The 14,646-nt window shown below is 39.5% G+C and overlaps 1 protein-coding gene across 1 annotated transcript; it reads right to left on the bottom strand.

The window, feature by feature from the left end:
* Positions 1-426: 426 nt before the first annotated feature.
* rab25b (RAB25, member RAS oncogene family b) lies at positions 427-13,513 on the bottom strand. The gene is made up of 6 exons (XM_086312448.1): positions 13,427-13,513; positions 13,233-13,335; positions 5,385-5,580; positions 3,125-3,318; positions 2,310-2,390; positions 427-1,057 (listed from the first exon to the last, which is right to left on the bottom strand). Exons 2-6 carry the CDS (start codon positions 13,267-13,269, stop codon positions 942-944), a joined length of 624 nt encoding a protein of 207 aa, XP_086168574.1. The 5' UTR covers positions 13,270-13,335; positions 13,427-13,513; the 3' UTR covers positions 427-941.
* Positions 13,514-14,646: the final 1,133 nt, after the last annotated feature.

Below are 14,646 nucleotides of genomic sequence, written 5' to 3'. Positions count from 1 at the left end.
TGTAAATGTGCTTTCTGTAAATTATTGTCATTTGCTGATTTACATATACGGTAAAGCCCTCAGAGCTGCTCACTCATTGTTTCCAGAGCTTAGAGCTTCAGTGGACACATTTTTAGGTGCACCTTGTGAGTATTAGCTTGGACTGCCTCGGTGCGGCAGAGATTCATCAAGGTACTGCAAACATTTCTCAGATTTTGATCCATATTGACATGATAACATCAAGAGATTTGTCAGCTCCACAGCAGTGATGTTAATCTCCCATTCCTCTGTGGAGGGATTTGGGTACAGTGAATTCCTTTAGTGTTCACGTAACCAGTTTGAGATGGTTTGAGCTGTGTGTCATGGCAGGTTATCTTGCTGGAAGCAGACATCAGAAGATGGGTGCACAAAACCCACAAAGGGACAGACACAAAAATACACAGTGGGTAATTTGTCTCCATTTATTTCTTAACAGATATGTAATCAGTCTCATCATAGATAACCAGCTGGAGCACACGCTCAGCAGTGACAGCAACACTCACAATGAATACAAACATTTCCACCAATCAAGCTGCTGATTATAAGAAAAAACATTGAAACATGCGTCCTCATATTTTAGACATCATACACACTATGATGTGTTTTCAATTCCCTGAATGGATTATGAATAATCTGACAGGTAACACAATTTAGTTTCACCTTTGACCTTTGTTCAGTAGTGAAGAAGTAACTTAAAAGACTGCTGGTGGTTTCCAGCTCCATCTGTTCACATTTTCAACTGTCGTTTTAATGCATCTTACCACCATGCCGGCTCTACCACTCTTAAATCAGTCAATTCAAAGTTGCAGCATTCAAGCCAGAACCATTTATACTGGTGCCTGAGGTTGCCTCCAACAAATTCCAGCTTGGGGCAAAAGGAGGAGTTCCCCACCGTGACGCCCGAGTCCTGAAGGATGGTGGGGTCAGATGTTCTTGCAGCAGGACTTCTTCTCTGTGTCTTCTGCTTTAGGGCTGTTCAGGGTAACTGCACTCATGGGGCCTCGGACCACTTCCTTACTGCTTACCTTCTTGTGAATCTCTAATGGCATGAAATTGATATATATATGATGGCGCAGAAAGAATGAAAAAGTAGAAAAGTGGTTAACAAAATAAAACACAGTAATACCATGGTTCTGGGCCGCACAAAAGTATAGAAGGCTATGATTAGAAATTTACTAATAACTGGCACGTCCACCATGATTTTCTATGCTATGTAATAAGCAGCGCTCAAACCTTTCAAAAATGTGGCTCCACCACTGTGCTTGACAGTTGGTCGGAGGTGTTTGTGCTCATATATTGAGTTTGATTTGGGTCGTCTGTCCAAAGCACATTGATCCAGAAAATGTGTGGTTTGTCCAGATGCAAGAGAAGAGGCTTTCTTTTGATTACTATTCCAAACAAGACACACTTATTCACTCTTGTTCTAATTGTACTGTCATGAACTTTAACCTTTAACATGCTAACTGAGGCCTGTAGTCTCAGAGGTAGCTTTTGGTCCTTTGTGGTTTCTCTTAGCATTGCATGATCTGATCTTGGGGTGAATTTGATGAGACCTATCCTCCTGGGATATCTGGTAACTGCCTTGAATTATTTCCACTGCACAATGATGGACTTTAAATTGTTTGTAAACGGGTTTATAGCCCTTCTCAGGAGTTGCTTCTCCAAAATGTCTTTCCTCCATGGCAGCTGAATGCTCCAGGCCTGCGAGCCTTTTATACAGGTGCTCACACTCGCCGATGATCAGCTGATAGCTGACAGCTGAAGTGCATTTGAGTAGCAACAACCTCTTAATTCCTATAAAAGCAGTACGGGTTAAGTTTTGTCAGTTCTGCTTATATTTACACTTTTGTCGTATAATGCTATCATTGTTCTTCACTGGCTTTTGTTTACTGTGTCTCTTTTCTTCTAATTGGGATCATTTTCATCCTTTTTTTATTGTATATTTAATGTATTCTTTTAGATTATTTAATCCCTTACCTTCCTGCTTTTCTTTTTCTTTATTAAATTTTTATTGTTACGTTTGTCTTCTGTAAAACATTTGCCTGTGAAAAGCATGATATAAATAGATATCACTGGATTTCCTGCTGTTTCTGGAACATATTCTATATTGGAAAGAGGAACTGACCACAGGAGTGGAAAAATTGGTAAGAGTAAGGGTAACAGATGCATAATTTATAGTAAATATTCACAAAATGTAGGAAAAGGAAAGGCAAGGAGAAATGGCATTCATTTATATCAGCAATATAAAAACACATGAAGCATGTGTAAACATAAATAAATATATATATTACCTGCTAAGACAGTGGTAAATGCTGCTTCTACATTTGTAGAATCCAAGGCTGAGGTTTCCAGGAAGAAAAGGCCTTTCTTCTCTGTATTAATAATGATACAAACATTCATGATTAAATTCACATCTGTGCTTATTTTATTTTTCACTTTTATCAAATTGTGTCTCTAGTTTTAACATTGGGGTGTTTGAAATGCGCTCTGTAATAACATTGCATACTCTAGCTTTAATCAAATAATAGGAAATTAGAGCCACAAAGAATGATTGAACAGGAATTTGACTTGATTTCATAGACACAGTAATAGTCTCCATAATTATCAGAAATTAAATTCTGCTGCAGTCCTGGATGTGAATAAAGCAAGCACAAAAGTGAAAACATAATCATTTTTCACAAAAGTTGATAACATTTCAAAAACATCAAAGATGTTTTGCTTTGGAAATGAAATGCAGGCGCAACATTTTTGAGTAACATTTCTTAGTCTTTATAATTCTCTGACATACGTCTTGGGGTTTGAAGCTGCATTTGAACATCATTATATGTTGGAAACATAGAATTTCACTCTGTATCAACATGTTCTTCTTTAAAATCTCAATCTCCTCTTCTTGCAAAAATCATATTTTTGCTTTTAGTTGTTGCTAAAAACAGGAAACATGCAGCTGACAGGTTCTGTGAAATCACAGAGATCCTTTCTGTACCTTTTCTCTCAAGTGAAATGCTGTTCTCAGTTTTGTTGGGGCAACACAAAAAATTCCCATTAACGGTAAATAGAACAGAACACATGCACTAATTTCTAGGTTTAGCACTTGTTGACTTTGTACCTGCAAAGTCTTTGGCCTCCTCATTAGGCACTGATCTCTCTGACTCCAGGTCAGTCTTGTTGCCTACCAGCATTACCACAATGTGGGGGTCAGCATGTTCATAAAGCTCCTTTAGCCAGCGCTCCACACTCTCGTAGGTGAGGTGTTTGGTGATGTCATAGACCAGCAGGGCTCCAACAGCACCTCTGTAATACCTGTTAGGATGAGGCAGCCTTTACAGTTGCACACAGAAATCTTTACGCTTGAACTAAGCAGCTAAATGACAGCGATAATTATGAAGTGATTTTTAAAAAAAAAATCAGATTAAAAATCATCAGAGTGACATCGTGTTCATAAGGAGGGAGTAGATGGACATATGTACTCAAGTGCTTATGGTATTAGCTTCAGCTGTCGCCAGTATGGAAGCATAATAGGCAGCTCCTGCCGCCGTCCATTGAAAAAAATTAATTAATGACTTCTGATTGCTCTGAAGTTACGAACCAGTCAATACTTCCCCGACAATCACAATTCTGCTCTCCTCTTCCAGCAGCATAATTAATTCCACTTTAATAGGTTTTAGCTGCTTGTTACAGCACAAATGGGAAATTCCATGGGAGTGAGAATTTGCATACTGGAATAAGTTGGCCAGTAATTACTCAAAAAGCCACGCTGTCAGAAAAGAGCTAATCCAGTGGTGTAGCATATCCTCAGATTTCCCCGTGTCTTAAAAATAAAACGGACATGGTTCTATTGTTTTAAAACCCGTTTCCACACTCTTAATCCTTCTAGTTTAATTAGGGAAGAAAAAAAATACTGAATCAGTTGGAAGAGAGAAGCACTGAGTGTTCAAAGGAACATCACTGTCCTAACAAGTGGATTTTAAATGTGCCAGTTGGAAAGAAAATGGAGACAAGAATGTGCTTGTGGTTTTTCAGGTAATGCGGGAGGTAACCGAGGATCAGCACCTGTCCTCGTGGCTGTTTTGGCTGATAACAGCACCGCCTTAAGATGTCGACATACAGGTTTGCTCAACAACTAAGCAGCAGGAAAACAGGCATGTGGACTGCAAAAGCATTGTGCGTGTCGGTTTGCAGGTGTGCATAAAAGTCACACATTTTTAAGATGCATTCTTAATGAAGAACACATATTAGTGACAAAAGAAGATTGCAATGTGAACCATTATTTTATACCCACCAGTTTAGATTAATAAACTTTATTTAAGACAAGAGTTGCACATACTGATTGTTGATTTTAACAAACACTGATTGCAGCAGAGTTTTCTGCATGTGCTAGCATTCAGATAGAATGGCAACCTGCCCTGACCTATGAAAACTGGAGTCTCTAGTTCCCCCTATCCCATATGGACTGATACAATGACCTAGATAAAATAGGGTCATGCAAGATGACATGACTAGGTTACAGCCTCCTAATGTGGACTTTGTAGGTCTATAAAATGGGACTGTTGTATGACAACACTGATGTTGACAGACACCTTGTGCATAATGGTGAGACTGTGGTGACAGCTGACAAGAAGGCATTATGTGACATCCTGGAAAAAGAATGTAATGATTTTTTTCTGGACTGTAGCGTTATTCATTAGTGAATTTAGCTGTTTCAGCCCAACTACGCTGGCCAAGTGGGAAGCAAACTGTCAATACAGATCATCTGAGGGAGTTGCCTTTGTGTCCTGTTAAGCACAGGATTTTTGTCACGCCTGCTCCTGCACAAGGACACAGTTGGTATGCGTAGTTGAGTAGAAAGAAAGTAGTTCCTACAGGAACCTGATCAAAATGACGTAAAGCAAACATGAAGCCAGGGGGTCGGAGTTGGCCTGGCACAGACTTCAATCCGGCACACTGGATGTTCATAAGTTGTGCAGATTTTCCTACTGATAAAGACTTCCCCTGTAGCCATTTAGGCTATGCCAAAGTAATTAAATATTAGAGAAACAATTAAAGAAAGTGCTTTTCACTATCTACTATAGAAATTTGTGATTTTTTTTACAACTCAACAGTTTAAAAAAGGACATTTTCTGTCAATTAACAAATGACAGAACATAACTTGTTCACAGTGAAGTTTTACTAACACGACATCTGCAGACTGGTTCTTGTTGACGTTGTATTTTGATAAGCAGGAATGAAAGTTCACATCCTGATTTGAACAATAACCCCTATTATGCATGTGCATTTTATAATTACAATATAATTACTGGGTAGTGAGCTACCATAACCTTCTGTAATTATTCTCATTTATTAGTGGGATATTAGTAGTATATACTCACGCAGATGTGATGGCCCGGTATCGCTCCAGCCCAGCAGTGTCCCAGATCTGAGCTTTGATGGTGAAGTTGTTGAGCAGCACTGTCCGTGTGCTGAACTCCACCCCGATGGTTGTGCGGCTGTCATGGTTAAATTCATTTTTGGTGAAGCGGGACAACAAATTGCTCTTTCCTACACCAGACTCTCCTATTAGAACCACTGCAGAGGACAGAGAGAAATTTTAATTAGACATTTCTTTTTTTGTTGAAAGCCTGCACTCAGCCATTGCAAAACTAACAAAGCCAATCCCCCGAGATCCACTTCATCCTTTACAACCATTTTTGTCTTATGCCTAGGTGTGTCTCCTGTAGTTGCTCCATAAATCCACAGTATTTGCTGTCTGACATTGGGCTAATTGCACAATCAGGAAATAACTTCATGGTGAAAGAGTTAATTATTTGAGCTAAAGCACGCAGAGGAAAGAATGCAGATAGAGGGCAAACAGAGTTAAACGCCTCTGCTTAGTTGTAGTTTGTGGGGTTTGAGTATATCTCAGTGTACACTGGACGAGAGGGTGGCTGTACAATCAGCTGCTTATTTGATTTATTAACAGCAGTAAATAAGTGTGACAGTTTATTTTTTCTTTCACAGTTTGGCTTTAGGCAGTGTTTTTATTTCTGAGTGAAGCTGTGCAGCACACAGATCCTAACCTTTTTCTGGGCTGTTCATTGTTCTTGGTGTGACTGATTAATATTTTTAAAATGTATTTTCTTTTAATGCGCTGCAGATTGTGTTTTTTTCTCCTTCATTTATAAATTCTGTGAAACACACGTTTCCCTCCTGGAAAACTGAAAGCCTTTGGGGTCTTTTTCTCTTTTCCACGAACAAGCCGTTGTTTTTGGAAATAAAACCATCTGCAAAGTTATTCCAAATCAGGTGGAACGAGTTCAACTGCTACTTCCTTTTTGCCAGAGCAACCTACCTACTGAGTAAACAGGAGAAGTAACACAGACACCCCCTGTGTACATGTCAGTGACTAATATTTGGGTTTCAGTTGTTAAGTAGCTGACTCAGAGAGAAAAAAGAGGCTTGGCTTAATTGACAAAGATAAAAAAGTATGACCACACAAAGAAAACAGAAAAAATGAGACCAGTGAATAACTGGATAAGATGAAGTTACATGTAACTGCTGTAGATTCAGTGAGCCAAGGTGTTATGACATCTTCAAAGCCATTAATTATGACATACTGTTTTTGATATTTGTTAACCCCATCTTGTTCCTAATCTCAGCTTCAGCTCATTATTAACGAGGAAATACAAGCCTGATGTCTATACTTCCTGCCCGGATGTGGCTCTAAAAAATGTAGTTTTTCTGTATCTTTATCTGTATTTATCTTTATCTAGATTAGTGTAAATAAATACTGAAGAGGCAAACAACTAGCCTGGCAATGTTGTCCCATAAAACTAAACCTACTCAGTGCATCAAATGTCATTTTGTAAAGAGTTTCTAAAGGTGTTTTAAGGGATAAATCAGTGAAATTTTAGATGTGGTAGTGAATAGATTTTTTGGATAGAGTCAGCTGGCAAGCAATTTCTATCCATGCACATTATAAAAAAACATCAATGCAAGAAGTTATTCAGTGGTTTAGTGAAACTTTTAAGTTTGAGGTGAGCTAAAAACCCTACCAATGACAGAGATGGTTTACCTGGGCAACCAGAGCCTGGACCGACCGCTATAGTGACCAGCCGTCCACAACAAAGAAATGCGTGATGTCGGGGTGTACACATGTCCAAGAATAAGAGGATTCTACAAAAGTATTATTTATTTATTACATAAATAACTAGTGAGTCTATGATGTCCCAGTGAATATTAAAGTAAAAGTTACATTTTAATAATGTTTTAAAATTACTGCGCAAATAAGTTCCATGGAGCTCTACACAGACAGCTGCTGAGTGGTAAGTCTGCCTTTGGAAACAGGGATGTGAAGTAAACTGGGACTGTTGTCCCAGGAGGGCCATACCAGTAAGCTTGTACAAGTTCAATCTAATAAATTTGGGCAGAATTGAGTTCAGCTTAGTGGTAAGATAAGATAAGATAAGATAAGATAAGATAGAACTTTATTAATCCCTCGGGTGGGTTCCTCTGGGAAATTCGACTTCCAAAAAAAGCACAGCAACGACCGAAGTTACAGTTACAGAATTGTTATATATATATACACACACACACACACACACACACACACACACACACACACACACACACACACACACACACACACACACATATAAATACAGAGACAAATATAAATAAAATATACAAAGGGGATAAATAGAATAAATAGGAATAAAAAATAAAAATACAAGTGAATTGCACATTTCAAGTATTGAGTCTATTGCACTGTTGACTATTTACAAAAAGTATTGCACAAGGTATTGTACAGTGAGGTGAAGAGGCACTACAGCTTAGTTGTTCCCTCCTTTGTCCTCCTGTTTCCCCTCCCTCTCCCCTCCAGAGAGGAGTTAAACAGTCTGATGGCGTGTGGGACAAAGGAGTTTTTAAGTCTGTTAGTTCTTGTCTTGGGGAGAAGCAACCTGTCACTGAACAGACTCTTCTGATTGTTTATGGCCGTGTGCAGAGGATGCCCAGCATTGTTCATAATGTCCAGCAGTTTCTTTAATGTCCTTTTCTCTGCCACTGTCACCAGAGTGTCCAGCTTCATGCCGACCACAGAGCTAGCCTTCCTGATCAGTTTCTCCAGCCTGGATGAGTCCTTCTTTGCTGTGCTGCTCCCCCAGCACACCACAGCATAGAAAAGTACTCCAGCAACCACCGACTGGTAAAACATCCTCAGGAGCTTCCTGGTGCAGCCCTCCACAGCAGTCCCAGGCTCTCATATGGCTCCTTGGAAACATTAATTCCCCACCCCCGTTCATCAGTCTAACTATTACAAACGTGAAGAGCTTATTTCTCCCTGCAACTGCATGGAACATTTAAATCAAGAATTCTCAAATAGCAAAAGATAAATATAAAAGATAAATTTTTTTGTGTATATGTGCAGTTACTGGGAAATCTAAAGTACTTAAAGATTTTTATCAGGAGACTAAATTCAGCATTTGCCAGTTTAAACTCACATATGCTGAAAACTGTTATTTTTAGAGACAGACTCTCAGCAGGGTTGAAGATATTTAAAGTAAAGACGTGATCAGTTCTTCACCTTGATAGCAGTAAATTGTTGACTGCATGAACACGCTATTGGAGCTGTAGCAATACTCCATTACCACGCTAAATGCTGAGAAAACAATCTCACCATAAGATCTAGTTCTTCGTAACTGTTCTTCATCATCAGCGTTGCCCAGTCATGCAACGTGTTAATTTTCCACTTCCATCTGCTGAAAAAGCCGGTGTGATTTACAATGTCAGAGCAGTTACTAATTTAACTGTGGAGTGACACTTTTTTTTTTAAACTTATCTTCTTTTCTAAGTCTTGCGAAGGAACTTTGAACCTTGTCTAACATGGCCAACAGCTTTCAAAAATGTGAAAAAGAACTCCAACAAAACCAAACAACAACTGAGCAAAACTCCATCTGCTGTTTTGGATTTATTGAAAGCTGCAGAAAAGCAAATAAATTCTGGGAGATTGTTTTCTCCACACTGCTGTTTCCTTGAATCAACATCAGTCAGGGTTTGAAAATAATTTGTTTTCCTTTTTTTTAAACTCTCTGAGCCACAGGACATAAAAAGTGCTATTTTCCGCACCTTAACACCGGCTGAGTCCCATAAAATCTAAAAAGACAAATAAGTAAGCTGTGCCTATGTTTGACCTGAAGTCTGAGGTCCTGCTGAAGAATATTTTAGGTTATTGTTCACCAAGATAAGTGCGCTGCTTTTGCTCCCCCCTTTTCTCCTTGTCTACTGAGTAACTTCTAATGCAAACAAAACCCCATGTTTCCATAGCAACACAGGACAAGCGGCCTTCAAGCATGTGGCCAGTCTGGTTTGATCCTCAGGAGGCCAAAAGCTTAAATTTTCACTTGCTTTGCTTTACTTTGCTGTCATGACCTTCAGGCCTGGAAATGTAGTTGGTGTAATGTACACAGTTCTGCTGCAGGTTGAAACTAAACACCTTAACGGGTGAATGTAGGGTTCACTTACAGCAGTGGGAGGAGCTTGTGGTCTGCTGGTCATCCCCCAGGAAACACTTCATTTGGGGCATTTTGCTGAAGTTTTATACACCAGTTAGGACCTTTTACATGTTTATGGTGGAAAGGCTTCTTTTTGTTTGTTTCTTTCTTTAAGAAAAATAAAAATCAGGCGTGAAGCTCTCTGGCATTCTGTACCATTGTCATGTAATTATTCTCAGCTTTTCTATTTAATATTGTCCCTCCCGAGTTAGCACACATGTGGGTATGATTAACTCTTTGGTCCCTGTGAGAGCTGAGGCTTCTGTCCGATATCAGTTTTATTTTGTTTGAGCAGCAGCCTGTTTCAATATGCACGTAGAGCCAAACCTGCTGTCATTTCTAAACACCTGGACTTTATAGCTCAAATACGATTTTGCAGGATTTGTGTCCATGCTCAAAACTCTCTGCAGTTGCAAATGCTTTGGATGATTTTTATAAATCATTTACATTTCAACTGGCTTTAAATCTAAGGAGGACAGGCAACATTATCTTAAGATTAGTCAGCAACCTAGCAAAAACACTTCTGAACAAAGAGAAAAAACTATTGCATAACTTACTCTACTAACTACATTTTCCACAAAAGGTTCAGTAATAGCGCTTCCACCACCACATTATTTATTATATTTTATTAAGATGCCATGGTACACACCCTACAATGTTTCCTGTAACCCAAATATCATGTATACAGTGCATGTAGTGTTCTTTTCTTGTATATTGTTTTATTTACTTTTGCACCTTTGTAATCATAATTCTTAATTTTACTGGGGGACAAATGTGTGCGTGTCACCTCAACCCTGCCTTCAGATCTACAGTTATACTTAACAATACCAAAACCACATTAAATGTTCATAATGGCATCCTACATGTTCATTTGAAAGAGTCAATATTAGTATGTACATAAGCCTGCTAATTAATTTTAATATCTAATTACCAATTCAATTTTATTTAAATTTATACAGCAAAGCATTTTAGGCAAAATGAAGAGACAGGAACACCAAATTTGGCGCTGTATAAATAAAACTGAATTGAATTGAACACTAATACAATACCTCCTTTTCCAAAAATCTGCTCAAACTGATTTCACTGATTAGTTTCTTTGAGCTATCGTTGGATGGATTGAGGCCTGCACACATGCTGAAAAAGGCCTCTAGTTTTGGTTTGGTAGATTTGGTTTCCTGGGAAGTTTGTTAACGTTTATCAGCCAGAGAAACATCCCTTCACTGTCAAGATCAATACTGCAATAACGAGTGTCCATTAGAAGCAAAACTTCCAGGGAAAAATGATTTTTAAAACCTCATTTTGGTGAGAGCTCTTTTCAGAAACACAAAAACTTGGTGGTGATGTGCTGCTCTCGCTCCTCGTGCATGCAGTAATTTGTCCTACAGCAGGATGCATGATGGTTTACAGTGTCTGGATGGTGACCACTGGTTGCACACTACTTATTATGAGGCACAGTTAGATACTTTTAGTGCACTATTTAGGGTATAATGATACTTGGTGAATATCTGAAGATACACCCACGTTTGCTAACACCTTAGGCCAATTAACCAATTGACTAACATGTCTTTGGACTTTGGCAGAAATCTGGGGAACCTGGAAAAATCTCAATACAGACCAGCAGGTTCACACCCAGATCACTGATGCAGTCAGGCGGCAGCACAAACCACCGTGCTACCCCTTTGTAAGAGTTACTATGAGTCACATTTGCATCTCATTGCCTGTAGGCCTTTTTCACAACAGATTATTTGTCTTGTCAAAGCAGGAAAAGCACAGGTATGGATTTCACTACACCAACAATGACCCCAGCTTCATTAAGTGTTTCAGTAAACTGGTCCAGTGAGCCAGCATTCACAGTGCTGAGGCTCTCCTTAAGCAGAAGACAGGAGTCATTAATGTGATGAATTCACTTGTGGCTGCGTGCTGATAAATTAAAATGTTTGGTGTGAAAACACTGTGGAAGGAGTAGCCAACACACGCCTGCATGCTTTGGTTACAATAAAGCCCCCTTTGTCCTGTGAAGTGTTTAAAGATTAAAGTCTTTATCATACCGACAGAGTTTTTGTGGCAAAGCTGTGTCGTGATTTTTAAGATTCTTTTTCGGTTGTTCTGATTTTATCTGGGAATATGGACACAGAGCGTTAGGACATACACCACAATGCTCTATAATCCACAATAATACCATTTGCTGGGTGAGTCTGTGTGTGATCCCAGTGCCTTTGGAGGCAAATGTAGACCTGAGGTAGAGGGTCGGTGTGTGGACAATGAATAGTTGCTGTAGCATCTAAATAAATAAAAAGCCTGCTATTATGACTTGTCCTGCCTATTATACTGAAGTACAAGGTGAAGTATATTTTGCACTGTAGTGTTCTGCAGTCGCGTCCATCTGGCCACAAAAAGCGTGGGCGTCTGCAGGGCTTCGTGTTCACTAGCTGATTCGGACTCTCACATTCATGGAAGTGGAAACTCACACTAGCATGACAGTACGTTTCAGACTGGGTTTTTTTTTCTTTTTTTGGATATGATGTCACAGAGAGTGGGTTGCTCTTTCTGGCTGTGGATGCAGGAGACCCACTGTGCTGTTCCACCCTCCTCCGAGAGGGGAGACGTTCAGAAAAAAATGTATTAAAGCTAAAACTGAGGGGCTGATCCAAGGCCCAAGCATGACTCATGCAAAGCTACTTTAATTCCAAGAATAAAGATGAGCTCATTAAGAGAAATTCAGCACCTTAAGCAGCAGGATATTAGTTTTTCCATTAATTGGGAGTCTGTGAAAGTAGACGGTATCAAAAGTTGGAATAAATGAAGTCAGTGTGTATGGAAATGACTTAAGCAAAAAAAAAGAGAAAAAGTTCTCTGCCCATAGCAACAGCCCCAACTTCCTGAATGTAAATTTTCAATGTAAATTTGAATCCACAGACTGTATATAAAAGATGGCTACAGGCATGGTGAGGTCACCCACTGGTTTTCCATTCTGCTTTTCCAAGCTTCTACATTAGCGCTTTGGTCTGGCTGTTAGTTGTCTTCATTTTTATTAATATTATTATTATAGCCCCGGTTGTGTCCACTTGGTTGAAACGTGCTGGTCCTTAAATGCTACCATGTGGAAAAGCACGATAGAGCAAATACTTCCTCTGTTGTGCAGACTGAATTCTAAATAAAATTATTAAAATGTGCTATCAAAGCTAAAGCGGGTGATTTTTTTAATAACAGAAAATAATTTGTTTACAGTGAAGATTTACTAACGTGACATCTGCAGACTGGCTCTTGTTGACACTCTAGTTTGACAAGCAGGAATGAAAGTTCACATCCTGATTTAAACAATGGCCCCTATTATGCATGTCCGCCCACAGAAACAATATGCTGAAATGATGATATCACTACAGTACTGCTCGGCTTTGTTGTATTTCACCTGGAGCAAATATTTCAAACAGCTGACTGAGCTGCATCCAGAGACCTACTGTACGTGCACACTGTCGTGCATCACTGTGTACCGTTTATTACTGATCTGTGGCATTCTGTTGACACACAATCATGCATACTCCTCTGCTCTTGTTCCTGGAAACTGCCAAGTTAATCATAAACAAGGAAGTATAATTAGAGTCCAACTGGACATTACTGTGTGATACCTTTCTGACACTTTGGGAATATGCCTGGTGATTGACTAAAGCGTGCAGAAGGATATTTACTCACCCTTAAAGACAAAGTTGTAAGCCTCATCTGACCCCATGTTTTGTCCATTCAGTGTTGCCTCCTCCCAGTTTACAGCAGTCTGATCACAGGATGTAAGATGACACTGAGCAGAGACCAAAATCAGCTTGACTTCAGGGAAGAAACTGGCAGCAAAAAAGGTTTTAACACGAGTGGCAGTCAACAGCTTTCCTGACCTTCACATCCTTCCCCTCCCGTGTGAGTTAAGAGAAGGCTGACTTGTTTAAACAGGACATGTGGAGCGTATCCAGGTCGTTCTCCTGCAGCAGGCGGGGCCTGAGTCAGGAAAAGGCAGAGCAGCAGTGGAGGTGTGTCCAAATAATGGAGTCACTGCAGGGCAGGTTGGACAGGTGGGGCCAGTGGCAGGTACAGCAGAGGCGGACTCTCAAACGCCTCCTGGTGGAGGAGACGGCTCCAGGAAGCGAAACTGCCCTGAAACAGAGCTCACATGCTCCTTCAAAAAACCTTACCCTGCATCACCACACCTGTCACTGTACATCCTGTCCGGTCAAGCTCCTGGACAATAACAGACCAAAGTGCAGACAACAAACAGACTTTCTTTAAGTTAAAAACGAGTTTCTAAGATCAGTGTAAAAGGTTGGGCTCAGTTTTAGCTTTCAGTTTTCATCACAAATGTGTTTCTGAGAGGACAAATCAACGCACAGCTGCTTGTAGATAATGAGAAGTAATTAGTATTGAACACAACATCATCAACTCATTACTAAAAGAAATGTAATAGCCCAATATCACTCAGTATTTTCCTTAAATGGTACTTAATAGAAAAACAAAATACCGTACTTAAAGAAATGATGATACTCAGCCTGCGTATGCAGTAAAACGTCTTCCTCATTAAAGAGTTTTGTCTCCTTCGAGCAGCAAATAAATCAGTCGTCTGTTGAGAGTGATAACAGTAAATGGGAGGACGATGTGACTGCTGAGAGCACAGATATGATACCAGTGTATACAATTAAAATATTAAAATAATTGTAGGTCGCTAGAAAATAGTCACACGCAGTAAAAGAAACAAATGAAATCCCGATGTGTAAAAACCTGTTTAAAATGTATATTTAAAGAAAACAGATGGAGCCAAACAAAATAAGAGTATTAAACACATTCAAATTAAAGGGTTCAATAAGAAGTTAAAGTTGCTGAATGAACAGCTGTTTCTATGCGCTTCCATGAAAATACGCTGCCTGTGGCCTCACAGCACCGTGACCCTGAACTGCGTAAAACGATAGAGAGATACTGACAGCAGCCTGAGTAACGTGTCAGTGCTGCTGAGATTATTGGCACTTTATGGTACTTTAGTGTTTTCCTGAGTCACTTTACTTAAAGGTTTAATGTCTTACTTTTGTACTTCTGTAATTATCTCACTGCTTTTGTTTATTTCTGTTTG

Source organism: Aulonocara sp. 'chitande type north' Nkhata Bay, linkage group LG11 (genome assembly GCF_057382095.1).
Source record: "Aulonocara sp. 'chitande type north' Nkhata Bay isolate Kocher_YH1m ecotype deep benthic linkage group LG11, A_spYH_male_GT1.1, whole genome shotgun sequence".
Lineage (NCBI taxonomy): Eukaryota > Metazoa > Chordata > Actinopteri > Cichliformes > Cichlidae > Aulonocara > Aulonocara sp. 'chitande type north' Nkhata Bay.
Note: the sequence above shows the minus strand (reverse complement) of the source record. Positions and strands in the feature narration are given on the sequence as shown.